This window comes from Scyliorhinus canicula, chromosome 7 (assembly GCF_902713615.1).
Source record: "Scyliorhinus canicula chromosome 7, sScyCan1.1, whole genome shotgun sequence".
Lineage (NCBI taxonomy): Eukaryota > Metazoa > Chordata > Chondrichthyes > Carcharhiniformes > Scyliorhinidae > Scyliorhinus > Scyliorhinus canicula.
Window position 1 is genome coordinate 15,017,811 of NC_052152.1, and position 27,965 is coordinate 15,045,775.

Genomic DNA, 27,965 nt, shown 5'->3' on the forward strand with positions numbered 1-27,965 from the left:
GCATCTGAAACAGAACTTGCCTAACGCTGGACACTGCCTTAATTTGTGCCTTTGACCATATCTTTTACACATGAGATACCCTCAATTACGACTCAGGAGCGAAGATTGGTAATTCAAAGGCTTTAATTACCAGAGAACCAGACAGCTGCCAAGAAGTGTGCTCACAGCATGCTGCCCAGTAAGCATCATCTTATATAGTGTTTCCTGGGGGTGGAGCCAGAGGCGGAGTCCCCCAGGGTTCCAAGCCTGGTCTTAAAGGGCCAATGTATTAAAGGCAAGGTACAGTTACAGCAGTTATACCGATACCATTCATCACAACACAGAAATACTTTGTCCTGATCTTTAACCTGTTTGCTGGTGTTCGAGGAGCTGCAGGAACTTCCCCACCATTTTTGGAAGTTTCCCATTTTTTGGTAAAAGGGCGGCAACCGGAGTGCTTTATTTTTATTTTTATTTTTTTAAATTTAGAGTATCCAATTCATTTTTTCCAATTAAAGGAAATTTAGCGTGGCCAATCCACTTAACCTGCACATCTTTTGGGTTGTGGGGCGAAACCCACGCAAGCAAGGGGAGAATGTGCAAACTCCACACGGGCAGTGACCCAGAGCCGGGGTTGAACCTGGGACCTCGGTGGCGTGAGGCAGCAGTGCTAAGCCACTGCACCACCATGCTGCCCTCAACCAGAGTGCTTTCCTCCATGAAAACGCAGCCATTACTGAGAAAGATTTTGGAATCCTGTGCTGCTCGCTCATGAGCCTGACAAATCTTAACTGTTTGTTCCAAGGACAGCTCCGATTCCCTCAGCAACCATTCCTTCAGCTTATTTTCATTCACACCAAATACAATCTGCTCCCGAATCATGGAAGATTCCACCACAGGAAAAGTTACAGGTATTAGCTTTTAACTTTAAATCAGTAATGATTTGATCTGTGGACTCTTCTGTCTTCGGTAAAGGTTATCTAAACACATAGCGTTTATAAATTTCATTCTTTCTGGGGTGCAATGTGCATCAAATCTTCAAATTAGTTGTTAACATTTTTATTATCTTCATCGTTTGCAAATTTAAACGTATTAAACACAGTAATTGCTTCAGACCCTGCTGCTGTTAGGAGCATCGCTACCTTACGCAAATCTGATTGATCTCATACATTTACTGCAGTAAGAAACAGTTTAATTGTTGTTTAAACACATGCCAGTTGATGTCCACATTACCATGAAATCTGAGACTCATTTGGTGGTTTCAACGACTCCATGTTGTTAATTCTGGCAGCCTGCAAAATCTTCAAATCTCTGTGTACCTCGCGGCAGGCTGGTAGTTTTTTCCCCCCAGTGTTTAATACCATCCAACCCTGGTACCATGTAATGTTCTTGTCAGATGACCTGATTTAAATTACAAGAACATTTGTAGCTAAATATATAAACAATTTATAAACATTAATTATGGGTCAACTATATACAAAACAACAGATGAATAACAGTATTAACATGCACAAGCAACCTCGCCTTCCAGCTCTCCAGTTAGTCTGAGGTCACCTGACTCTACTAACATTCACTTATAGCAGGGGTGGGCAAACTTTTCCGTGCAAGGGCCGCATTCAGAAATTCACAATTCACAAAGGGCCGCATAGTATATTAAGTAAAATAATTACTTCACCCGGTTATGATTCTGGGCGCCTCATATAGAACATAGAACAGTACAGCACAGAACAGGCCCTTCGGCCCTCGACGTTGTGCCAAGCAATGATCACCCTACTCAAGTCAATGTATCCACCCTATGCCAGTAAGTAACCCAACAGCCCCCCCACCCATTAACCTTTAAAAAAAAAATTAAAAAAAAAAAAAAATTTAAAAAAAAAATTTTAAAAAAAAAAAAAAAAAAATTTTTTTTTTTTAATGACTTGGTGGGCCGCAGAAATACCTTTGGCGGGCCGCATGCGGCCCGCGGGCCGTAGTTTGCCCACCCCTGACTTATAGGCTGATGAGACTCCTAGTGGTCAGTCGGTGAATTACAACTCAACCATGATATCACTACATTATAGTCTACTCCAGCTTCTATTTCGTGGGCTGGATTCTTGGCCCCGCCATGCCACCTTTCTGTTTCACCCCGCTGGCCAGTCAATGGGGTTTCCCATTGCGGGGCAGCCCCACGCCGTCGGGAAACCCCTGGGCTGCCGGCAAAATGGAGCATCCCGATGGCGGAGAATCCAGCTGCTTATCTTTCTATGTGCTATTGTGATAGCAAAGGGATCACAATTGTGTGGATGAAGCAGAGCGCCCTTCCCTTGCCTCATTACTCAAACATTCATAAGTGAAGCCTGGCATCACTACATCTCAATTTCTCTCCTATTCTTTTCAAATTTGGTGCAGTTCTGCACTTTAAGCCCTGCTGCTACGCCTATGGTGCATCAATTTTATTTTTCTAAATGTTTCGTTCGGCCTCAAGCAGTGTATTGTGTCCAATTTTGGGCACCACACTTTCATGAGGAAGGGTGGCTGCAGAAAATAATTACAACCATGGTTGGTGGGATGTGGATCAATTGGAGGAGCTGGGGATGTTCTCCTTCGAGAAGAGAAGATTAAGAGGAGATTTCATAGAATTTACAGTGCAGAATGAGGCCATTTGGCCCATCGAATCTGCACCGGCTCCTGGAAAGAGCACCCTACCCAAGGTTAACACCTCCACCCTATCCCCATAACCCAGTAACCCCACCCAACTAAGGGACACTAAGGACAATTTATCATGGCCAATTCACCTAATCTGCACATCTTTGGACTGTGGGAGGAAACCGGAGCACCCGGAGGAAACCCACGCACACACGGGGAGGATGTGCAGACTCCGCACAGCCAGTGACCCAAGCCGGAATCGAACCTGGGACACTGATAGAAGTGTTTAAGTCCATGAAGGTTCTGGACAGGTTAGCTGGTGAGAAACCGTTCCAGTGAGCAGAAGGGTCGAGAACCAGGGGGCACAGATGGAAGGTGATTGGCACAAGAAACAATGACGGCATGAGGAAATGCATTTTCACGCAGCGAGTGGTGAGGATCTGGAATCTGCCGTGTGAGTGGTGCCGCCAACTGCCTCCATGTTCAATCAAGGCATTCAACAAGAGTTTTTGGTGGGGGAATGGGAATTGCAGGGAAAAATGCGGCACTGAGAGAGGAATATTTTGTTTATCAAACGGTAAACATTGCAATTGGCCAAACAAAACGGTACAAGCGCTAAACCACAGGCAGCGACAACACAAGCTCAGCAACAACAATCTTGCAATACCGTTATCAAGATGTCTATTCGGGCCATGCAGTCTCATTCTCCTCCCCGCCCCCCTCCCCTCGCAGTACAGCCACACAATGCAGGGTGCGCTGGAGAGATTGGATACCCTTGCGTCTGTACCAACGTCACAGCCTCCCTTCCAGAGGAGGCGGTCCGAGAGGGGGTCTTGGGTGGATTGCTCTTGCTGAGAAAAGGCAGGATGGGCAAAATGGTCTCCTCCTGTCCTGTGACCATTCCACAAAGGCAGGAGGAGCTCCAGACGGGCAGCACGGTAGCACAGTGTTTAGCACCGTTGCTTGACAGCGCCAGGGACCCGGGTTCGATTCCCGGCTTGGGTCGCCATCTGTGCGGAGTCTGCACGTTCCCCCCGTGTCTGCGTGGGTTTCCTCCGGGTGTTCCGGTTTCCTCCCACAGGTCCCGAAAGACATGCTTGTTAGGTGAATTGGACATTCAGAATTCTCCCTCCATGTACCCAAACAGACGCTGGAATTTGGCGACTAGGGGCTTTTCACAGTAACTCCAGTGTTAATGTCAGCCTACTTGTGACACTCATAAAGGTGATGATTATTATAAGGCGAGGAGGACAACACTTGGAAGCGGCTAGTGTGCAGCCAAGGGGCTAATTGCGCCAGTGGGACGCCCCCCCCCCCCCCCCCCCCACCGATTTTGCAGGATGAGAGTGGCTGCTGGACAGCCCGGGCGTTAGGACCCCGCGAGCGCCGCTGCCCTGACAGACGGGAGAGTGCAGAAGTGGCTGAGGAGAAGCAGCAGCAACAACAGGTCGGACCTTCCCAGATCCCAGCCTGCCAAACACCTACCCTCAAAACTCCGCAAGAAAAGTTCTGGAGGAACTTTTTCCCCTTTTGTCTTGAATTGAGGGGGTGCAAGATGACGAGAGTTGAAATCTTTCTGTGTTCCTTCAGCCTCCTGCAGCTGAGTAAGTATTTTATAAAGTCCCTTTAACTTTGTATTCAGAGCCACTGCCTTCCCCCACCAGCAGCAGCTCCATTGTTCTAACGGTTTCCTTCGCCTGTTCTTTATTCAGAAAGTCACCTTGAAGCGGGGCAAGGAGCTGCTTCCTTTACTCTTGTTGGCAGCTCCTTTCTGCTTTTTATCCCCCCCCCCCCTCCCCAGATATTGTTAATGTGACGACCCCCCTCCCTCCAGTTAATGTGCTGAGAGAGGGGGGGGTAGACACCTCCAGAAGTGTCCCTTTAGTTTGGGCCAAGGGGTTCCATGTGGCTCACTTTGGGGGAAGGAAATGAACGTTTTGGTTAAGTTTAGAGTTGTTTTTAAAGCTCAAATTCCCACTTTGTGGCTGTCAAAACGTGGACGGTGGAGGGGGTGTGGGGGAGGTTTGTACGGGGGAGATTTGTATGGGGAGTGGTGTGTGTGGGTGTGAGGGAGGTGGGCATCTGGGTGTGTGGGCATGGGTGTAAGGGGAGGTGGGCATAGTGGTATGGGAGGTGTGCATGGGGAATACAGGCAAGGGGGTGTGGGGAGTTTGGGGAAGGTTGGCATGGAAGGCATAGGGGAAGTGTGTATGGGGGTGAGGGGGTTTTTGGGGAGGTGTGTGTGGGGGAAATGGGAATGGGGGTGTATATGGGGAGGTGTGTATGGGGGCGTGGTGGAGATGGGAATGGGGGTGTATGGGGAGGTGTATGGGGGGGGGGAGGTGTATTGGGGGGGGGGGCAAACCGGAATCAAAATTCTGGAAACGTATTGAAGATTTTGTCAGAAACCCTTTGTTCAGGCAGAGCATCTCCTCCCATACAGTGAGTGGGTGAGGTGATTGTGATTCTTGAGCCGTTCCCGGGATGGGAGATAATATTGTAAGCGAGAGATTTAAGATGGAACTTAAACAGATGGGAGAGGAATGTGAAGATAGAGTGAAAAAAGAGGGGTTTGTAGATTTTTAAAAGTGGGAGGTAGGAACAGTCTGATCTGCCTGATAACGTACAGATGGATTTGTTGTGTGTATCCAGAATTTTTTGTTTTTAAATCCTGGGGGGTGAACTATGTTGCCCAGCTCCTGATTAAATAACACAATTTCTTATTTTCCTGCTGGAAGTGTTCATGATGAAACTGGCAGTTGACCAATTGTTAATTCTGACCCTTTCACATAGCAACTGAAGATCAGGCAATGCCCCAGCTATAATAGTCCAGTGGTCAGCTGATTCCAGCCAAGGTAGTAATTGGGCAATGCCATTTACCTCAGTAGCCTTAAATTAGAGGGAGTGAATATCCCACGACTGACCCGGTCATCCTTCAATGAGTGCATTTGGTTTAAAAAAATATATAGGTTTCCATTACAAGGCGGTGCTAGAGAAACTTGGGTTCTTGTACCTTGAAAGGAGATAGCTGAGAAGCAGCATTATAAAGTTTATGTATTATGCGATGGAGCAATATGTATCTTGTATTTAATTTGTTCATATAACTTTAAACAAGATCATAAGGCAGGGTTAAATTTGGAGCTTGACCATTCAAACTGGTACTCTGGTGTGGTACTGAGGGAGTGCTGCAGTGCCAGAAGGGACATCTTTCAGATGAGTTGATTGAAGGCCCCAACTGTTCTTTCTGACATGAAGAAGGCCAGGGCACCATTTCTGAGGAGAGGAGGGGAATTACCCCTGGTGCCCTGGCTGATATTTATTCCCTCAATCAACATCACAAAAGGATTGTTTGGCCATTACCACATTGCTGCTCTGGGCAGTTGCTAGGTGCGAATTGGCTTCCTTTTTTTCGACATCAATCAAAAAATACTTCTTCTGGGTTTAAAGCACTTTGGGATGTTCTGAGGTGGTGATCACCATTGTGTAAATGCAATATATTTTGTTTTGGGGTGACTCATGGATTTGGCGTCGTGAAAGGTGAATTTAGGACCAATATCAGGATGTTTTGCTCTACTCATGGAATGGGCTCCCAGATTGATGAGTGGCAATGAAAACCCTGGTATCTTTTAACTACCAGTGGGGTGCTTTAGTGCAGGGTTTTTCAAAGTGTGGGTCACGGCCCACGGGTGTGTCGCCGGCAGGTTTCGGGAGGGCCACGAGGCGATCGGTCGCAGTGGTCCCGATCACAGGAGAGATTCCCCACTGGCTTTTTATTGAGAATGGCGACTGTTGCTGCCTTTTAAATAAGAATGAAATGAGGTTGTGTTTAGCCTTCCGTCCAGACGTGACAGCAGTGAGCAGGTCATGCGCCCTGCACATACACTTGACGTCAAGCACCCTGAATGTACGGCAAGTCACGGAGGAGAGTTTCTTCCATTTTCTAACTGCTAGCAAGAGGACAGTGAAGGTGAATCATTTTCTAACAAGAAAGAGGCAGCCAGATACACAAATAGGCAGAGAACTTACTAGCCAGAATCTCACATCTGTATCTGCTGGAGAGAGCTGCACAGAAGAGTCCAAGGCAGGACAGAGCTCCAGGGGCTCTGGTTAACAGCCGACAAAGAAGAAACTTTACTCAGGAACCAAGCAGTATGAAGATGTTTTCTTGAGGTATGGTTCTGCCAATTGTGCCAATGCAAATCAGGATGCAAAGCCCATGACTGTTATATGCAGGGAAGTACTGGAAAATGAGAGGAAAAGTTTCAGATTTTGAAAGAGAAGTGTTGGATCAAAAATTCCTTTTGATGTTGAGACCCAGAGTCAGCTGATAACTTACAGCTGACTCCCAAATAATTCACCTGAGGAAGGAGCAGTGCTCCGAAAGCTGGTGATTTGAAACAAACCTGTTGGACTTGCAATGAAAAGTGAAAAATCGCTTATTGTCACGAGTAGGCTTCAATGAAGTTACTGTGAAAAGCCCCTTGTCGCCACATTCCGGTGCCTGTCCGGGGTGGCTGGTACGGGAATCGAACCGTGCTGCTGGCCTGCTTGGTCTGCTTTAAAAGCCAGCGATTTAGCCCAGTGAGCTAAACCAGCCCCAATTTTAACCTGGACTTTAACCTGGTGTTGTAAGACTTCTTGCTGTGCGCACCCCAGTCCAATGCTGGCATCTCCACATCATGTCCAAAATAAAAGACTATGCTGTTGTACCTGACCAGTGATAGCACATTAAAAATGCACCGAAAGCACATGAGGCTGTCAGCATTCTGGAGTAGCATCTCCCAGGAGTATCCCGTGGTGAGTAAAACCAGCATTTTGTTGCTATTGCCCTTCATAGCAACCCACATGGGTGAGGTTGGATTTTCCATTCTCACCAAGATGAAGACGGCACAAAGTAACTGGCTGAACTCTGCATCTGATAGGTGCATTGCCCTCTCCTGTAGATTTGATTGGAGTGAGATTCTGAGGACCAAGCAGGCTCCCCTTCCACATTAAAGGTAAGGGAACATGACGTGTATTGCGAAGGTCGGCCGCTGTGGGCATCGAAGGTCAGCCGGGTGGCAAAAGTGGGTCCCGGGATAAAAAGTTTGAAAAACACTGATTTAGTGGGTGGTCTAAACATATAGACGTAGATATCGATTTACAGTGCAGAAGGAGGCGACTAGGGGCTTTTCACAGTAACTTCATTTGAAGCCTACTTGTGACAATAAGCGATTTTCATTTCATTTCATTTCGAGTCTAAACCGGTCCTTGGAAAGAGCATCCGACCTAAGCCCACACCTCCACCCTATCCCTGTAACCCCACCTAACCTTTTTGGACACTAAAGGCAATTTAGCATGGCCAATCCTCCTAACCTACACCTCTTTGGACTGTGGGAGGAAACCGGAGCACCCGGAGGAAACCCACGCAGACACGGTCACTGTGCCTCTCCTCCAGCACCTCCTGTCATCATCCTGCAATTGGATGGGATTGGTGAGAGTGGTTCTGCTGCTCTAATTAGATGGATACTAAGAAAGGAGTCAGGAAACACCTTCAATGTGTTGTCCAGTGAGGTACAATGTGCTGAATGGCCTCTGTCTGTGCTGTACCCTTGTACTGTTGGGATCCACAGTGCGGCCTTTCTAGCCTGTGCTGCTCGGCTACATAGTGACTAAATTTGCTGTGGTATTGGGACTCTTATCACAGGATCAGGGACTAGGAGGCCATCCGGCCCATTGTTCCTATGCTGCTTCTTTTGGAAGAGTTTTCAAATTAGTCTCGCTCTTCTGCTCTAGCCTTATAAATGCTTCCCCTTTCGCTGTTTATTTTTCTGACAAGTTCCTGAAGAGTTTTTGTTTTTTTAACATGCCTGTTAGCCAAACTCTCTCTCAGGCTCAGCAGACTGTCAGCCAGGGCTGCAATAATGACATTAATTCCAGTACATGAATAGTAACACATAAGTTACACATTGCCTCCCCTCGTTGGCTGCCTTCCATGTTCATCTTGCTGTCTCGTGGTTTTTACCCTTTTCCAGATAAAAGGACCAACAAATATCTTGTATTTATGGAGTGATGCATTTTGCAAGAAAAATATGCAGAGGCGATATAAATAAAAATTCTAAGGGGAAATTCTATAGGAAAAGAGAGACCCGTGGGTGTTTGTCAGCAAAACTTTGAAGGCGGCAGGGCCAATTGAGAAGACTGCTACAGACGCTCGCTTTATAACTAAAGGCACCGAGTACGAAATCAAGAAAGTTATGGTAACCCGTTATAAATCGCTGGTTAGGCCCCATCTGGAGGATTGTGTACAATTCTGCGCATAATCATTTCAGAAGATTGTCAAGGCCTTGGAGAAGGTGGAGAGGAGATTTACAATGGTAAGGGTTGCCAACTGTGATTAAAAGTATTCATGGAGATTTCATCACATGACTTGGCCGCATTTTCCAGCCATTAGTCGGCCAACACCTCCATCCTTGTGACGCGCTTGTCTTTCTATCGGAAAGCAAAAAAAAAAAACTAATTGAATGATCCTCGACTGGCCAACCAACCAGCCCTTGTTTTTTCATTTTCAGTATTTTTACATCTGATAAAGAGAAATGGTCATAGAAATTGACAAAAGAAAGCAATCCTTTTTAATGTTGTCGTGATTTTTCTCCGGGATCGCACAGGGAAGTGTCCTGAAGTCCCCGGGGACTTCAGGCCAGTCCTGGAGGGTTGGCAATCCTAACGGGAATGGCACCGGGGTTAAGGGGTTCCAGTTATGTGGTGAGACTAGAGATGCTGAAGTTATTCCTTAAAGCAGAGAAGATCAAATAGATTCAATCGAGGTTATCAAATCATAAGGACTTTGATAGATGAGATAGGGGGAACGACTTTGCGCTCATTTTCAGGGCCAGTAACCAGAAAAAACAAATTTAAGATAATTGGCAAAGGAGTATGTTCATTTCCTTTTTCATTGGAGGTGAGGTTGTTGGCGGACGAGGAGATGTGCAGGCAGGTCCGAGGGTGTATCGAGAGGTACCTGGAAGCCAATGGTAGGTGCAGGTAGGGGTGGTCTGGGAGGCGCTAAAGGTGGTGGTCAGGGGAGAGCTGACCTCCATCACGGCCCACAAAGAGGGGAAGGAGAGGAGAGAGAGGAAGAGGCTAGTGGGGGAGATGATTAGCGTGGATAGGAGGTACTCGGAGGCCCCTGAGGAGGGATTACTTAAGGAGCGGCGTAGCCTCCAAGCTGAGTTTGACCTGTTGACCACCAGGAAGGCGGAGGTGCAGTGGAGGAAGGCGCAAGGGGCGTGGTACGAGTATGGAAAGAAGGCTAGCTGGATGCTGGCACACCAGCTTCGGAAGCGGGAGGCAGCGAGGGAGATCGGGGGAGGGGGTGAGGGAGAGAGTGGGAGCACGGTGCGAAGTACGGTGGGTATTAATGGGGTCTTCAGGGACTTCTACGAACAACTGTATCGGTCTGAGCCCCCATCGGAGGGGGGGGGGGGGGGGGGGGGGGGGGGGAATGCACCGGTTTCTGGACCGGCTGAGGTTCCCGAAGGTAGAGGAGGGGCAGGTGGTGGGGCTGGGGGCGCCGGTTGGGTTGGAGGAACTGGTCAAGGGACTTGGGAGTATGCAGGCGGAGAAGGCACCGGGGCCAGATGGGTTTCCGGTGGAATTCTATAGGAAGTACGTGGACCTATTGGGTCCGCTGTTGGTAAGGACTTTCAATGAGGCACAGGAGGAGGGGGTTCTGCCCCCGACGATATCTAGGGCGCTGATCTCCCTAATTCTGAAGCGGGACAAGGACCCCTTACAGTGTGGGTCGTATAGGCCGATCTCGCTCCTTAATGTGGATGCGAAAAATCCTGCAAAGATATTGGCCATGAGGATCGAGGACTGTGTCCCGGGGTTCATACACGAGGATCAGATGGGTTTTGTGAAAGGGAGACAGTTGAATACCAACGTACGTAGGCTCCTGAATGTAATTATGATGCCGGTGGTGGAGGGGGAGGCGGAGATAGTGGCGGCTATGGACGTGGAGAAGGCCTTTGATAGGGTGGAGTAGGGGTACCTGTGGGAGGTGTTGAGGAGGTTTGGGTTCGGGGAGGGGGGTTCGTTAACTGGGTGAGGTTGTATGAGGCCCCGATGGCGAGTGTGGCCACGAACGGGAAGAGGTCGGAATATTTCCGGCTATATCGAGGAACGAGGCAGGGGTGCCCTCTATCCCCCCTGCTCTTTGCGCTGCCGATTGAGCCCTTGGCCATGGCTTTGAGGGAGTCTAGGAACTGGAGGGGGTTGGTGCGGTGGGGGGGAGGAACACTGCGTCTCGTTATATGCGGATCATCTGCTATGGTACGTGGCGGACCCAGTGGGGGGAATGCCGGAGGTGATGAGGATACTTTAGGAGTTTGGGGATTTCTCCGGGTATAAGTTCAACTTGGGGAAGAGTGAGTTGTTCGTGGGTCACCCAGGAGACCAGGAGAGGGGGATTGGTGAGCTTCCGCTAAAAAGGGTAGAAAGGAGTTTTAGATACCTGGGGGTTCAGGTGGCTAGAAGCTGGGGGGGGCTCTGCATAAGCTCAACTTAATGAGGCTGGTGGAGCAAATGGAGGAGGAGTTCAAAAGGTGGGATATGTTGAGCTCTCCCTGGCGGGTAGGGTGCAGTCGGTTAAAATGACGGTGCTCCCGAGGTTTTTGTTTTTGTTTCAATGCCTCCCCATCCTGATCCCTAAGGCCTTTTTTAAGCAGGTTAACAGGAGTATTATGAGGTTTGTATGGGCGAAGAAGACCCCAAGGGTGAGAAGGGTGTTTCTGGAACGGAGTAGGGAGGGGGTGGGGGTGTGGGGGCTGGCGTTGCCTAACCTCTGTGGGTACTATTGGGCTGCCAACGTGGCGATGGTATGCAAGTGGGTAATGGAGGGGGAGGGGGCAGCATGGAAGAGGATGGAGATGGCGTCCTATGTGGGCACGAGCTTGGGGGCGCTGGTGGAGGCACCGCTGCCGCTCCCTCCGACGAGGTATACTACGAGCCCGGTGGTGGCGGTGACCCTCAAAATCTGGGGGCAATGGAGATGGCACAGGGGGGAAGGTGGGGGCTTCGGTGTGGTCCCCGATATGGGAGAACCATCGGTTTGTCCCGGGGAAAATGGATGGGGGGGGGGGTTCCAGAGCTGGTACAGGGCAGGTATTAGGAGGATGTGGGACCTGTTCATTCATGGGAAGTTTGCGAGCCTTGGGGAGCTGGAGGAGAAATTCGGGCTCCCCCCTGGAAATGCCTTCAGGTACATGCAGGAAAGGGCGTTCGTTAGGCACCAGGTGGTGGAGTTTCCGCTGCTGCCGGCGTGTCGGGACCAGGACAGGGTGCTTTCGGGGGTGTGGGTTGGAGAGGGTAGGATCTCGGTAACTTATCAGGTGATGCAGGAGGTGGACGAGGCCTCAGCGGAGGAGCTGAAAGGTAAATGGGAGGAGGAGCTGGGAGAGGAGATCGATGAGGGTATGTGGCCGGATGCCCTAGGAAGGGTGAACTCTTCCTCCTCTTGCGCGAGGCTCAGCTTGATACAATTTAAGGTGCTGCACAGGGCGCACATGACCGGGACAAGGCTGAGCCGGTTTTTTGGGAGTGAGGACAGATGCGTGAGGTGTTTGGCGAGTCCCGCAAACCACACCCACATGATCTGGGCATGCCCAGAGTTGGAGGAGTTCTGGAGGGCTGTAGCGGGGACGGTGTCAAGGGTGGTGAACTCCAGGGTTAAGCCAAGCTGGGGGCTTGCAATATTTGGGGTGTTAGATGAGCCGGGAGTGCAGGAGGCGAAAGAGGCCGGTATCCTGGCCTTTGCGTCCCTGGTAGCCCGGCGTAGGATTCTGTTTCAGTGGAAGGATGCGAGGCCCCCAAGCGTGGAATCCTGGATTAACGACATGGCAGGGTTTATTAAATTGGAGAAGGTGAAATTTGCCTTAAGGGGATCTGTGCAGGGGTTCTTCAGGCAGTGGCAGCCGTTCTTAGATATCCTGGAGGAGCGTTAGGAGATGGTCAGCAGCAGCAGAAACCCGGGGGAAGGGGGATGTTTGTGTTTGGTTGGGGATGTACTATGGTTCACTGGTTAACGTTTATTTGTTTGCTTACGCACTTTTGTTTTTGTTGTTTTATTATTTGTGTAAAGGGGCGGGGGAGGGGTTCTACCTTTTCCTTTCTGTTATTTATAATATGTGAAAAGTTTGAATAAAAATTATTTTTAGAAAAAAATAAGCGAGGACGGCACGATGAAGAATTTTTCTTTTACGAAGCAAATTGTCATGATCAGGAATGTGCGGAACTAAAAGGGTGGTGGAAGCAGATTCAATAATTTTCTAATAGGAACTTCAGAGAGAAGTTAAAATTGCAGGACTTTTGAGGGGGAGGGGCTAATTGAATTCAAGGAGTTGACGCAGGGCCGAATGATCATATTCTGTGCTGTTAGATTATGTCACCCAAATTGTATAGCCACGCCCATCTTAGGAATCATCTTAGGCATGGCCGGGACAGGAGATCTGAGGGAAAATTGGTCGGTTGACTTTGGGCAGGAATTTCGCCTTGGTACCGGAAAATCCTGCCCCATGATTCTAACTCCATATCAAATCTCTCACAAACGTCTCAAAATACTTTGTACTAAAATCAACACGTTGCAATTGTTTGGCACCTTTAATATTGTTTGGTTTGAAGCAAAGGAACTGTTTGTGCGTCGGCTTACTCACTTTTCCAACTTCTTCCATCGGGCAGGAGATACAGAAGTCTGAGAACACGCACAAACAGACTCAAAAACAGCTTCTTCCCCACTGTCACCAGACTCCTAGATGACTCGTATTGACTGACCTCATTAACACTACACCCTGTATGCTTCATCCGATGCCAATGCTTATGTAGTTACATTGTATATCTTGTGTTGCCTTATTATGTATTTTCTTGTATTTTCTTGAATTCTGTTTAATTCCCTTTTCTTCCCATGTACTGAATGATCTGTTGAGCTGCTTGCAGAAAAATACTTCTCATTGTACCTCGGTACACGTGACAATAAACAAATCCAATCCAATCAAACGTGGCAGCCATTTTGCAAATGGCCGGATTCTGTAAAGAACAATGGGAGGAACGTTGGGGCTGTTTTTATGATGTAGGACAGTAGACTTCACCTGCTTACCTTCCTGACTAAGTGGATGAGACCTCACTGCAATAACGTTTATCCCACTCTGTTGGTATGTGATTTTAAGAGTGTTGGCCTTTAGGGCTAAAATCCTGAAGGGAGGGTTAAGCCCAGAATCTTCGAACACATAGCATGAATGATACAAACTGAACCATCCTGACCTTACAGAAGAGCAGGAGTGTGTGCTGATAATATTTAATCCTTAACCAAGAGGTCTCAGATTATTTGGTTGTTATATCACTGCCTGTTTTTGGAACCTCATTGTGTACAAATAAATTGCGACTAAGGTACTTCATTGCTGTGAAGTGCTTTGGGACATTCTGCCAGGTGCAGTATTAATATAAGCATTTCATTTGTATTAATTGTTCACCCTCCCCCAACCAATTAAGATTTTTTTTCCAAACAGCAATGATTCATACTGGGGTGTGGTTCCAATAGTCTTCATACTACATGCAAATAATTTTTGTTCTTGTGTGGTCCAGGAGAGCGGGTGGTAGCAGAGTTTGCAACATTGGAACACCCAGCCTGACCTTGTCTCCTCTGATATCTTCACTGTGCGGTCGCAAGTACTGTAGGGACTTTGTCTGATTTATCCTTTCTCTAGCCCAGAATTCAGAAACCAGTCATGTCGACCACTGATTTAAGATTAGTAAGTTTGGAGTTGACATGAGAGAGAGCAGTGAGCCGGGACCTCCTGGGTCTCTGTGACTTAGTGCCACAGTGAGTACCCTTCACCACAAAGCTACAAGTGGAAGACGTGAAACTTATTCTTGACCATGGAATTCCACACAGTTGCTCAATTTGAGAGACACATGTCTTCACAAAGACAGTTGAGAATGCAACAAACTTTTGTTTTAGTTCCCCTCTCTCTGAGAGTTTGGAATTCATGGTACAGTGGAATTTATGCTATTTACCTACCCTCCCTTCTTTTTATTTTTGTTTATAACTTTCCTTGTGTGTGTTAATTGTGGCCTCATTAAACTGAGGGATGTTGGAGCCAGGGAATGTTATGGCTATCCTTTTCCTGCATAGTTACACTAGTTACCACAAAGCTTGGATGCAGAATGGAGGGAGAGTTAGTTTACCCAATAAGGTGTCCATTCCACAGGCCATCCTGTGGTCTCCCAGAGTTGAGTTGCCAAATCTATTGTACAGACATTTTGTTCTGTAGACTTCTTCCCATTTGGAAATGGATTGCGCCAGCTGTCTCTTCCTCTTTGGTCCTATTACCAGTGGCTCAAGTCCCACTCCAGCAGCTTGAGGACAAGGTCTAGGCTGCTGCTTCAGTTTTGTTCCATGATAATTAGTGCAACTGATCGCTCAACCTCTCCACACATCCCATATCTCTGGAGAAGTCGGACCGAGGCCCAGTCTTGCTTGTCGTAGTGGATGTGAAGAAAGAAGGGAAGTTCTTTCTCGTCTCTGGGCCAAGATTTATCCTCCAATCAAAATCACTAAAAACAGACTATTTGGTCATAACCAAATACTGTTCATTGGAGCTTGCTACACACAAATTGACTGCCGTGTTTCCTACATTACAGTGACATTTTGTTTGGATAACTTTGACATCCTGAGGTCATGAAAAGTGCTGGATGAAGTCAGGTCTGTCTTTCCTTTTCCTCTGTTCCACTCTTGATTTTCTGGTGGCAAACCAGTAGCCTCTGTCCCATCACTGCGGTATTTAATCTGTCCCTCAATTCTACCATAGTGAGTTCAGCAAAATCAGTTGGACACCACTTAGTAACCTATATAGGATCCACCATCCTTAAGGGGTAGACTTCTCTGTGATTTTTGCAACACGCCCCTAAGTCATCGGGAACAGAGAGAAGGATGAGAAATTGACATTGGGACAGCTCGAAACAAATTTGCAACTTCATCAGTCTGCAACTGATCCTCTCCCAGAAATGGAAAACTCTGCAAGTCGTTATTTCCGCTTGGGATTCCTTCCTCCGACAATTTACCAGCTTTTAAAAAACAAGCTCTAGCACTACTTCCTGTCTTGACATAAGCCTTTATCTAAATTCCACAGGCAACTAAATAATAATAAGTGACATCTGAAATGAACAGTGCCCTGTCTTTTTCTCAATCTATTCGAATCAACATTCTCTGATGTCTTGCTCCCAGTTCTCTGCCTGCCTATCTGAGCGGAAGATGAGTTTGTGGCCCTTTTTAGCTATTTATCTCTCCACTATTTTTTTTCATGTACTTCCTCAATAGCATGGCTGCAATGTGTAATTCACAATGTGCGGAATAGTAAGGCATAGACTGTTAAAAGACCACGCATTTTCCTAACACAGTGGAAGTGGGTTTCAGAATGGGCCAAGGCGCTCACCTCTCTGAGTTTATAATATGCCTAAAATTGGTCTTCATTACTGCGCTCCAGATGCATCTGTCCAAACTGTACTGATCATTAAGCAAACTAGATCAGACAGAGAGGATAGCAATATTACTCTTAAGTAAAGTTTAATTTAATTCCTATTTGCCAGACTCATCAATGATGAAGTCAGACATAGAGCTGCATTAACTAACGTTATTCTATTTAACATAGAATCATAGAATTTACAATGCAGAAGGAGGCCATTCGGCCCATTGCGTTTGCACCGGCCCTTGGAAAGAGCACCCTACTTAAGCCTACACCTCCACCCTATCCCCATAATCCAGTAACCCCACCTAACTTTTATTTTTGGACGCTAAGGGACAATTTCAGCATGACCAATCCACCTAACCTAAACATCTTTGGACTGTGGGAGGAAACCAGAGCATCTTGAGGAAACACAGACACGGGGAGAAAGTGCAGACTCCATACAGACTGGAATTGAGCCCGGGACCCTGGAACTGTGAGGCAGTAGTGCTAGCCATCTAACCACCATGGAATAGTATTTAGTATCTTTTACTTCATTAGTGAATTAGTTTCTGAGCCGCTCTGCCATTATTGTGATGAAGTCAGAGTAAGTTCTGTGCATTAAAAAGTTGGTCTTCCCTGAGCTACAATATTGATAACTTTCCAAATGCTCTCTGAGAAGCTCATCAAATTCACTAAGATCTTCAAGGCAGGCTGAAAAATTACCTCTTCGACTTGACACTGATGGCTCCTCGTGTCCCTTTATAGGAAGTCCCAAGGCAAACAGCAGTTTGACCGTGGCAACAGCACATTACTCCAGTAAGAACACTCCTTTCCAAACTGAGCCGATAATGCAGAATCAATTCTTACATAATTTACATCCTTGAACGAACGCACACGTAGCCTTACTGTGACGTTTGGAAGTTTCATGATCAGCAATATCTCTTCCAACATTTCTCCAGTTAGAGTCTCCATCGTTGATGCCTGTTTCCCATTACTAGGATCAGGCAACAATTTGAAAACATAACAGCAGACTGCCTTCGAGGTTCCTGGGGAAAAAATTAACCAATTTCTCCTTTCCGGCATGCCATTTCTCTTCACCCTCGGGAAATAAGACTCATGAAGGTTCTAAACTGCCTTTGGGCTCGGACTTCAAACTCTTTTCCATATTACCCATTTTCCCTGGTCTATTTATTACGCAGTAGTGGAACAGGTTATGACCGTAAGGCGATGTCTTCAGAGTAGGTTTCTTCCCTCACTTCAGCAGCAGAACAATGAGTTTGAGCATTATCTTGTAGTGCCATTCCCATTTCAGAGTCCGCTTCTTGTTCAGGTTTTCCAGGTGTGGTGAATGTAATATGATAATTCACACTGTCTTTGTAAGCGCAGTAGCGTTATCTGACCATTAGGGGGAGTACCTCTGGGAATGCTCAGGAGCTTGTACAGGGCTCCACCCTTGGCTCCGCTCACGACTCCTCCCCCTAGTGCTGCTGTATAAATACCCTTGTCCAGAGTCAGCTTGCAGTTCACTGAGAGTTCATCAACGGGTAACAGGCTGGCTCTGTAGTAAGTCGATTAAAGCCTAGATTCATATCAGAAACACGTGTCTGGTGAATTGATGGTTCCATCACCAGGCTATGTGTTGTCTCTGGAAATCAACAAGCCGAAGATATCAGATAAGTCACAAAACCTTTTTGTTGTTGTTGTTGATGAATGCGGAGTTTGGACATTGTTCAATACTTCAAACTGTTTTTGTGCCCAGCTTTGTCCTCTTGCCTCACCTTCAACTTGCTGTGTTTTTGACTGCCTTCACATCGACTGATCTGTCTTGATTTCAATTAATATGAATTTTCAGAAAGAGCCCGTCTTCTTTGCCCTCCTCATCCCTGGCCTGAGGGTCAACTCACCCCTGCATCAACGACCTTAGCTGGCAGGTTCAGTGGTAGCTCACTGGCTGCTGCTGGCTATCTGGCCTGGCCTCTGCTCTCACTCTCGCTGGTCCGGTTGCTGCCCAGCCCTCTCGCTCTCCGCCCTGGCCTCTCTGCTCGAGTCACCCCACTGCTCCCCGAAAACCATGCTTGCCTGGAACTCGCACCCCACGCCTGCTCACAGCTCTTACTCAGGTGGCTGGGCCAGGAACCGAGACGACCAGGTGCGCTCCTGGTTGTCTGCCTGGCTGCTGCTGGGGACTGGCTTGTTATGGTCTCTGTTTTTTGGTTGCCTGCCCTCCTCTGCCTTGGCATGGAGGTTGAGAGTCACCCTGCTGCACCCCTTGTTGGTTGTTAGCCACGCTGCCTCCTCTGCCTTGCTGAAGGCTTCGAACGCTCACACCCCGAATTAAGGTCGGCGACCTCGCTTTTGCCTCAGTTGCCAGGCTGAATGTCAGAAACCTGGCCGCCGCTTCACTCAAAAGTTCAGGAACCAGACAATCACGAGATTCATCGGAACTACTCCACCACCTCTCAACGTCTGGCATATTGTTTTCCTGCTCTAATGGAGGGCCCATTAATCTAAGCCCAATGTTCTCACGGTAGCATGGTGGTTAGCATCAATGCTTCACAGCTCCAGGGTCCCAGGATCGATTCCCGGCTGGATCACTGTCTGTGTGGAGTCTGCACGTCCTCCCCGTGTGTGCGTGGGTTTCCTCCGGGTGCTCCGGTTTCCTCCCACAGTCCAAAGATGTGCGGGTTAGGTGGATTGGCCATGCTAAATTGCCCGTAGTGTAAGGTTAATGGGGGGATTGTTGGGTTACGGGTATACAGGTTACGTGGGTTTAAGTAGGGTGATCATTGCTCGGCACAACATCGAGGGCCGAAGGGCCTGTTCTGTGCTGTACTGTTCTATGTTCTATGTTGTTCTGTATTGCCTGCTGAGCTTTTCAGAAATACCAGGCTCTGATTGGTCATTCCACACCACAGCCATCTCTCTATGCCCCTCCATTGGCCAGGGCCCTGCGCTGCAGTTGTGTGTTTCATTGTAAGTTCACCTCTGGTTACAATCCAACATCCTGCTCTTAAACTATTTCCTATTTAACTTAATACTCAAACAATCATACGAGTCAAGGTTGCTAACCTTGCCTGTCCCTGGATCAGTGTCAATCTACTGGCCTGCAATTCTGGCCTGGCTTAGTTCAAAATGACTTTGAATTAGTAACCTTTGGTTGTGCTGTATCCTCCAGAATGCAGAGTGTCCCTTCTTCCCGTGTATCCCAGATTACCATGTCTAGTTGCCTATAATTGTCCTACATGGGCTATTCCTCTCATTCAATGTTGTTATTTTTCTTCTATCTGATTACAGTGCTGGTCCTGGGCAGCAACCACTTTGCAGTGCCCCATCTGAGGACCTTGTTTCCAATATATTAATTTAGCAGAGTCTGATAGCTCGCCTATTGTCAGTCGCCTATGGAAACTATTCTGTCCAATGGACACCAGAAAGGTACTCAAAACTTCAGAGTGGTCACCACCCCCTTTGTGCATCACCTTGCCCGAGGTCAACATTTCTGGTTACATCCCACTGAGGGTCAAACCTTGGTCTTTTCTAAGCATTAGGACAATTAAGGGGGCGCACAGGATGCCATCCAAGCAGCTTAGGATTGTCCACACGGCAGCTTGATCTAAGACTCTTCATGCTACTTAGAAAATCCTACAAAATGCAGAAAACGCCTGTTTATTAAAGACCCCAATTTCTTACACCTGTCTAACCCGCCAAGAGATTAACAAACTGATAGCTACTTGATTTTCCAAACTTCCAGACTCTCAGAACTCTGTTCCCTCAACTCTGACATCTTGTCCATCCCTCACTCCCTTTGCCTCAACATTCGTGTCCGTGCCTTCAGTCATCTAGGCCCTGTCTGGAATTCCCTCTCCAAAGTTACGGATTAGGAGCAGAAGTAGGCCCCTCTAATCAGGTCCACCAGTCAATAGCATCATGGCAATCTTGATTGTAACCTCAATTCCATATTCCTGCCTGCCCCCGATAACCTTTCACTCCCTTACTTACCAAGAATCTATCTACCTCTGCCTTCATTTCCACTGCCTTTTGAAGAAGAGAATACCATGAACTCAGGAACCTCTGAGAAAAAATATTTCTTCTCATCTCTGTCTTAAATGAGCAATGATGTGGAGATGCCGGCGTTGGACTGGGGTGAGCACAGTAAGAAGTCTTACAACACCAGGTTACCCTGAGGAAGGAGCAGTGCTCCAAAAGCTAGTGTTTGAAACAAACCTGTTGGACTTTAACCTGGTGTTGTCAGACTTCTTACTTAAATGAGCGAGCCCTAGCTCTAGATTGTCCCACAAGAGGAAACATCCTCTCCACATTACCCCTCAAGATCTTAAAGGTTTCATCAATCTCTCCAGGTCCCTCCCTCCATTTGTGATACATGCCTTAAAATCAAGCCCTTAGTTACCAGCCCCCCCCCCCCCATTTCTTAGCCCAAAATTACAAACCAGTTTTCATATTTAATTTTTTAAGCACTATGCTTCCATGACGTGCCTTGAAACATTTCCCTATGTTAATGTTGTTATCTAAATTCAAGTTGTTACTACTTCATCTACTGCAGGATCACACTGCGGGGTATGCTTTCTTATTGAAAGTGTACACTCTCGATTCAGCTGCTTTATTAAAAGAAAATTCTTGCCTCTCGTACATTTTGGTAACAGTAGGCTTAATGCCGCAGCAGATCTTGTGACTGCATGGGGTGGGACTGCAGTTCTTTAAACTGAGCTGAGTTTGAACAGTGTACAGCAAGTCGGGGGTCTGGGGAGGCTGACAGATTTCTGTGCTGCGGAGGGAGCAGTCATCCGAGAAAACTTGCACGCTTTAACAACCATCCAGCCAATTTTACTTTCCGAACACACAGCTTAGAAGCGCAACAAAGCCTTGAGGACTTGTATAATTGCCTGCTGAGGGAAAAATGGCATGAGTTCAAGTCTTTTTTGTTTCCTTTCAGTTGCGTAAGAGTTTGAACTTGAGTGAATATTTCACACAAGTCTCCTTAAAGTATTTCTACCGAAGGCAAGAGAATTCAACATCAATTCCCTTCCCTGACATCACACCACCCCCACCCTCCCCAGACAACAGAATGTGTTGTTGTTGGAGGTTAACTTGCCCATTTTGGTTTTTACTTTTCATATTTTCTGCCTTTCTCACCTGAAGACTGGTGAAAATTCTACTTTATTTCGGGCCTTGTTCTCGGGGGGGGGGGGAGCAGGAGGAGGAGGAGGAGGACAGAGAGAATGAGAGCGGGCCCTGTAGAAAAAACCTGACAAAACTCCGCCTATTTGGATGAGGCAACTTCTGACATTATCAACTTGTATTTATGTAGTGCCTTTAACATCATGAAACATCCCAACTTCCGGTGGCAGCTAAAGACCATAAGACATAGGAGCAGAATTAGGCCAGTCGGCCCGTCGAGTCTGCTCCCCCATTCAATCATGGCTGATATTTTTCTCATCCCCATTCTCCTGCCTTCTCCCCATAACCCTTATTAATCAAGAACCTATCTATCTCTGTCTTAAGGAAATTCAGTGACTTGACCTTCACAGCCTTCTGTGACAAAGTGTTCCACAGATTCACCACCCTCTGGCTGAAGAAATTCCTCCTCATCTCTGTTTTCAAGGATTGTCCCTTTCGTCTGAGATGGTGCCCCCTGGTTCTAGTTTTTCCTAAAAGTGGAAACATCCTCTCCAAGTCCACTATATCCAGGCCTCACAGTATCCTGTAAGTTGCAATGAGGTACTCCCCTCATTTTTCTAAACTCCAATGTGTACAGCCCCAGAGTCCTCAACCGTTCCTCATATGACAAGCTGGTCATTCCAGAGATCAATCTTGTGAACCTCCTCTGGACTCTTTCCAAAGCCAGGACATCCGTTCTTAGATACGTGGCCCAAAACTGCTCACAATACTCCAAATGGAGTCTGACCAGAGCCTTATACAGCCTCAGAAGTACATCCCTGGCTTGTAGTCATATTTCATCTTCTCCCCCCTTATTGCTTTTTTTAGTTGTCTTTGCTCGCTTTTCAAGGCTTCCCAATCCTCAGGCTTCCCACTAATCCTCGCCACTTTGTATGCTTTTTCTTTTGCTTTTATGCTGTCCTTGACTTCCCTCGTCAGCCATGGATGCCTCGTTCTCCCTTTGGCAAGTTTCCTCCTTGGGATGAATTTCTGTTGTGCCTCCTGAATAACCCCCCAAATCTCCTGCCATTGCTGTTCCACTGTCTTCCCTGCTAGGCTCCTTTTCCAATCAACTCTGGTCAACTCCTCCCTCATGTCTCTGTAGTTACCCTTATTTAATTGTAATACCGTTACATCTGATTCCAGCTTCTCCCCCTGAAAACTACAGGGTAAATTCCATCATATTGTGGTCACTGCTCCGTCAGGATTCCTTTAGCTTAAGTTCCCTAATCAAGTCTGCCTCATTACGCATCACCAAATCAGGAATTGTCTGTTCCTTAGTAGGCTCTGTCACAAGCTGTTCCAAAAAAACATCTCCAGACATTCCACACATTCCTTTTCTTGGGATCCACTACCAACCTGATTTTCTCTTTCCACCTGCATATTAACGTCTCCCAGGATTATCGTAATATTGCCTTTTTTACATGTCTTTTCCATCTCCTGATTTATTTTCTGCCCCAGATCCTCACTACTGCTAGGGGGCCTGTACATAACTCCCATCAGGGTATTTTTATCTTTGCGATTCCTCAACTCTACCCACAGAGATTCTATGCAGTCTGATCCTATGTCACTCCTTGCTATCAATTTAAATCCATTCCTTACTAATAATACAACCCCAACCCCTTTGCCGATATGGTTCTTTCGATAGGCCACATAGCCTTGGATATTTAGATCCCAGCCCTGATCCCCTTGCAGCCACGTCTCTGTGATGTCTTCCCACCTGAGGATTTGGTTTTTTGGCCCTTTCTGCCCGGTTAACGGGTGATTTTTGGGAAGAGGTTTTTTAAAAAAATAATTTTATTCAAATTTTTCAACAACAAATTTTCTCCCAACAATAAAATAAACAAGGTATAGAAATAAACAGAAAGAAGGACCCCCCCCCCCCCACAATACAAAGCAATAAATTAATAACAATACAAAAAAGAAGAAAGTAGCAAACAAACAGTCGCAAAAACAAACCCCCTTAACAGGCCCCTAACCCCCCCCCGGGTTGCTGCTGAGATTGACCACCCTCCGCTAGAAAATTGAGAAAGGGCTGCCACCGCCGGAAGAACCCTTGTACCGACCCCCTCAGGGCAAACTTTACCTTCTCCTGCCTGATGAACCCGGCCATGTCGTTAATCCAGGCCTCCGGGCTCGGGGGCTTTGCGTCCTTCCACTGCAAAAGAATCCTACGCCGGGCTACTAGAGACGCAAAGGCCAGGATACCGGCCTCTCTCGCCTCCTGCACTCCTGGCTCCGATGCTACCCCAAGGATCGCGAGCCCCCAGCTCGGTTCCACCCTGGAACCGACCACCCCCTTCCAGAACCCCTCCAACGCCAGACATGCCCAGAACATGTGCGTGTGGTTTGCCGGGCCTCCCGAACACCTCCCACACCTGTCCTCCCCCCCCCAAAGAACCGTGCGAACTGCGAACCCGGTCATGTGCACCCTATACAGCACCTTCAGCTGAATTAAGCTGAGCCGTGCGCAAGAAAAGGACGAGTTCACCCTCCCCAGGACGTCCGCCCACGTCCCCTCGTCGATCTCCTCCCCTAGCTCCTCCTCCCACTTCACTTTCAGCTCTTCCACCGAGGCCGCCTTCTCCTGCGTCACCTGATAAATTGCCGAGATCCTACCCTCACCGACCCACGTCCCCGAGAGCACCCTATCCTGCACCCCCGAGGCGGCAGTAGCGGGAACTCTGCCACCTGCCGCTTAACAAATTCCCTAATCTGCATATACCTGAAAGTATTCCATGGGGGGAGACCCCACTTCCCCTCCAACTCCTCTAAAATCGCAAACTTCCCATCGAGGAAAAGGTCCCCCATCCGCCTGATGCCTGCCCTATACCAACTCAAAAACCCACCATCTATTCTCCCTGGTGCAAACCGGTAATTGCCTCGTATCAGGACCCACACTGAGGCCTTCACTTCCCCCCTATGCCGCCTCCACTGCCCTCAGATTTTGAGGGAAGCCACCACTACTGGACTCGTAGAGTACCTTGCCGGGGGAAGTGGGAGCGGGGCCGTCACCAATGCCTCCAAACTCGTACCCACACAGGACGCCACCTCCAACCTCTTCCATGCGGCACCTCCCCCTCCATCACCCACCTGTGAATCATTCCACATTCGCAGTCCAGTAATACCCACACAAGTTGGGCAACGCCAAACCGCCTACCACCCTGCCTCGCGCCAGGAATACCCTCCTCACTCTCGGGGTCTTCTGCGCCCACACGAACCCCAGAATACTCTTATTAACCCTCCTAAAAAAGCCTTCAGAATCAATATGGGGAGGCACTGGAAGAGAAACAAAAACCTCGGGAGCACCGTCATCTTAACTGACTGGACCCTACCCGCCAAAGCGTGTGGCAGTGCATCTCACCTCCTAAACTCCTCCTCCATCTGTTCCACCAGCTTTGAAAAGTTTAGCCTATGTAGGGCCCCCCAGCTCCTAGATATCTGGACCCCAAGATATCTAAAGCTCCTCTATGCCCTCTTCAGTGGGAGCTCTCCTATCTCACTCTTCACTCTTCCCCACATTGAGCTTATAGCCCGAAAAATCCCCAAACTCCCCAAGTATCCTCAACACCTCTGGCATCTCCCCCCGCGCCCCCCCCCCCCCCCCCCTTGCTGGATCTGCGATGTCCAACAGTAAATCATCTGCGTACAGCGACAACAGGTGCTCCTCCCCCTCTCCCGCGCAATCCCCCTCCAGTTCTTCGAATACCTCAGCGCCATGGCCAAGGGCTCAATCGCTAATGCGAAGAGCAGGGGAGACAAGGGGCCCCCCTGCCTCATCCCCCGGGACAGCCAAAAGTCCTCCGACCCCCTCCCATTCGTCACCACACTCGCTACCGGGGAACTATACAGCAGCCTCACCCATCTAATGAATCCCTCACCAAACCCAAATCTCCTCAGCACTTCCCACAGGTAGCTCCACTCCACCCTGTCAAAAGCTTTCTCCGCATCCATCGATGCTACTATTTCCGCCTCCCCATCCGCCGACGCCATCATCATGACATTAAGAAGCCGCCGCACATTGACATTCAGCTGCCTCCCCTTCACAAACCCCGTTTAGTCCTCATGGATAACTATTGGGACCACATCTTCCACCCTCCTGGACAACCATCGAGACCACATCTTCCACCCTCCTGGACAGTATCTTAGCCAACAACTTTGCGTCCACGTTGAGGAGCGAGATCTGCCTGTAAGACCCACACTGGAGGGGGTCCTTATCCCGCTTCAGGATCAGTGAGATTATTGCTCTAGACATCGTCGGGGGCAAAGCCCCCCCCCCCCCACCCCCCCCCCCCCCCCCCCTCGCCTCATTCAGGGTCCTCCCTAGCAGCGGGCCCAGCAGGTCTGAGAACTTCTTATAAAACTCCACCGGGACCCCGTCAGGTCCCGGTGCTCTCCCTGTCTGCATACTCCCCAGCGCCTCCATCAGCTCCTCCAACTCGATTGGGGCCCCCAGACCCTCCACCCACTCCTCCTCCACTCTTGGGAACTCCAGCTTATCCAGCAAGCGGTCCATCCCGCCCACCTCCCTATGGGGCACCGACCGGTACAGCTCCTCGTGGAAGGACCTGAACACCCCATTAATGTCCCTAGCACTCCGCACCAGGTTCCCTCCTGCATCTGTGACTCCCCCTATCTCTCTCGCTGCCTCCCGCTTCCGGAGCTGGTGGGCCAGCATCCGACTTGCCTTCTCCCCGTACTCGTATACCGCCCCCTGCGCCCTCCTCCACTGCGCCTCCGGCTTCCGGGTGGTCAGTATATCGAACTCTGCTTGGAGACTGCGATGCTTCCTCAAAAGCCCCTCTTCCGGGACATCTGCATACCTCCTGTCCACCCTCACCATTTCTTCCACCAACCTCTCCCTCTCAACCCTCTCCCCCCTCTCCCTGTGCGCCCGAATAGATATCAGCTCCCCTCTAACCACCGCCTTCAGCGCTTCCCAGACCACCCCAACTTGCACCTCCCCATTGTTATTAGCTTCCAAATACCCCTCTATACCCCTACGGACCCGCCCACATACTTCCTCCTCTGCCAGAAGCCCCACATCTAACCTCCACAGCGGGCGCTGATCCTTCCCCTCCCCCAGCTCCAGGTCCACCGAATGCGGAGCATGGTAAGATATGACTATCGGCGTATACTCCACCCCCACCACTCTCGGGATTAGCACCCTGCTGAGAACAAAAAAGTCAATCCGGGAATAAGCCTTGTGGACATGGGAGAAAAAGGAAAACTCCCTACCTCCCGGCCTCAAAAACCTCCAAGGGTCTACCCCTCCCATCTGATCCATGAACTCCCTCAGCACTGAGGCCGCCGCCGGCCTCTTGCCCGTCCTTGACCTCGAACGATCCAGAGCTGGATCCAACACAGTATTAAAATCCCCTCCCAAGATCAAGCCCCCCATCTCCAGGTCCGGGATCTGGCTCAACATTCGCCGCATGAAGCCCGCATCGTCCCAGTTGGGGGCGTACACATTAACTAGAACCACCCGCTCCCCTTGAAGCCTACCACTCACCATTACGTATCTATCTCCACTGTCCGCCACCACACTCGACGCCACAAACGACAAGCTCTTGCCAACTAAAATCGCCACCCCTCGATTCTTCACATCTAGCCCCGAGTGAAACACCTGCCCCACCCAGCCTCTTCTCAGCCTCACCTGATCCGCCACCTTAAGGTGCTTCTCCTGGAGCATAGCCACGTCCGCTCCCAGCCCCTTCAAATGCGCCAAGACCCGGGACCGCTTCACCAGTCCATTCAGCCCCCTCACGTTCCATATGACCAACCGAATCTGGGGGGTCTTCCCCCTCCCTCTGTGCTGGTCAGCCATAGCTCTCCCTCGGCTCACCACGTGCCCGCAGAACCCCCCCAGGCCCGTTCCCCACGGTGGCAGACCCCCCTCCCAATCTCCCCCATCACCAGCAGTTCCCCTTCGGCCCCTACAGCAGCAACCCGGTACCCCCCCTATTACCCCCCCCACGGGTTTGGTTCGTTTCGGCGTGGCCAGTTCGGCGGAGGAATTTTTCGGCGGAGGGACGTTTCGGCGTCAAATTAGTTATAGTCGCAAAATGTTTGTGCAGCCCATTTCTTGTATCTTTTCCTTCCAGCCGCCTCAGATATCGTGTTTGTGCACCAAACCGGGTCTCTTTAAAAAAAGGCACCAACATTAAACCAGTTCGCCAGTGATCTACACTGCTGTCTGACTTTACACAGCCGGTGTTACTGAAGATATCGTGTTTGTGCACCAAGCCGGGTCTCTTAAAGAAAGCCGGTGTTACAGAAAGTATTGAAGCAGCTGCCCAGTGATCTACACTGTTGTCTGACTTAACACATTGTGTAAAGTCACAATATCTTCAGTAACACCGGCTGTGTAAAGTCAGACCCGGTTTGGTGCACAAACACGATATCTGAGGCGGCTGGAAGGAAAAGATACAAGAAATGGGCTGCACAAACATTTTGCGACTATAACTAATTTGACGTCCCTCCGCCGAAAAACTCCTCCGCCGAATCGGCCACGCCGAAACGTCCCATTCCAATCGGCTATGCCGAACTGGCCACGCCGAAACGTCCCATCCCCCCCCCCCCCACCAAGCTAGGGCCCCCCTAGCTGCATAACCCCTTCCATCGTACTTCCGTAAGTCAGCCGACTCCTGCTGACCCCGGCTGCTCTCACCATCCCAACGACCCCCCCCCCGATGCAACACAACCACCATT

The 27,965-nt window shown here is 48.9% G+C and overlaps 1 protein-coding gene across 2 annotated transcripts in view; it reads left to right on the plus strand.

Annotated features, from left to right (window-relative positions):
- Positions 1–3,997: 3,997 nt before the first annotated feature.
- LOC119968739 (junctional adhesion molecule B-like) overlaps positions 3,998–27,965 on the plus strand; it is a 100,201-nt gene continuing 76,233 nt past the window's right edge. For both annotated transcript variants that reach the window (XM_038801394.1, XM_038801395.1), the window contains exon 1: positions 3,998–4,208. In XM_038801394.1, coding sequence (XP_038657322.1) covers positions 4,160–4,208 — 49 coding nt within the window. In that variant the 5' untranslated portion in view covers positions 3,998–4,159. The remainder of the gene's footprint in view (positions 4,209–27,965) is intronic.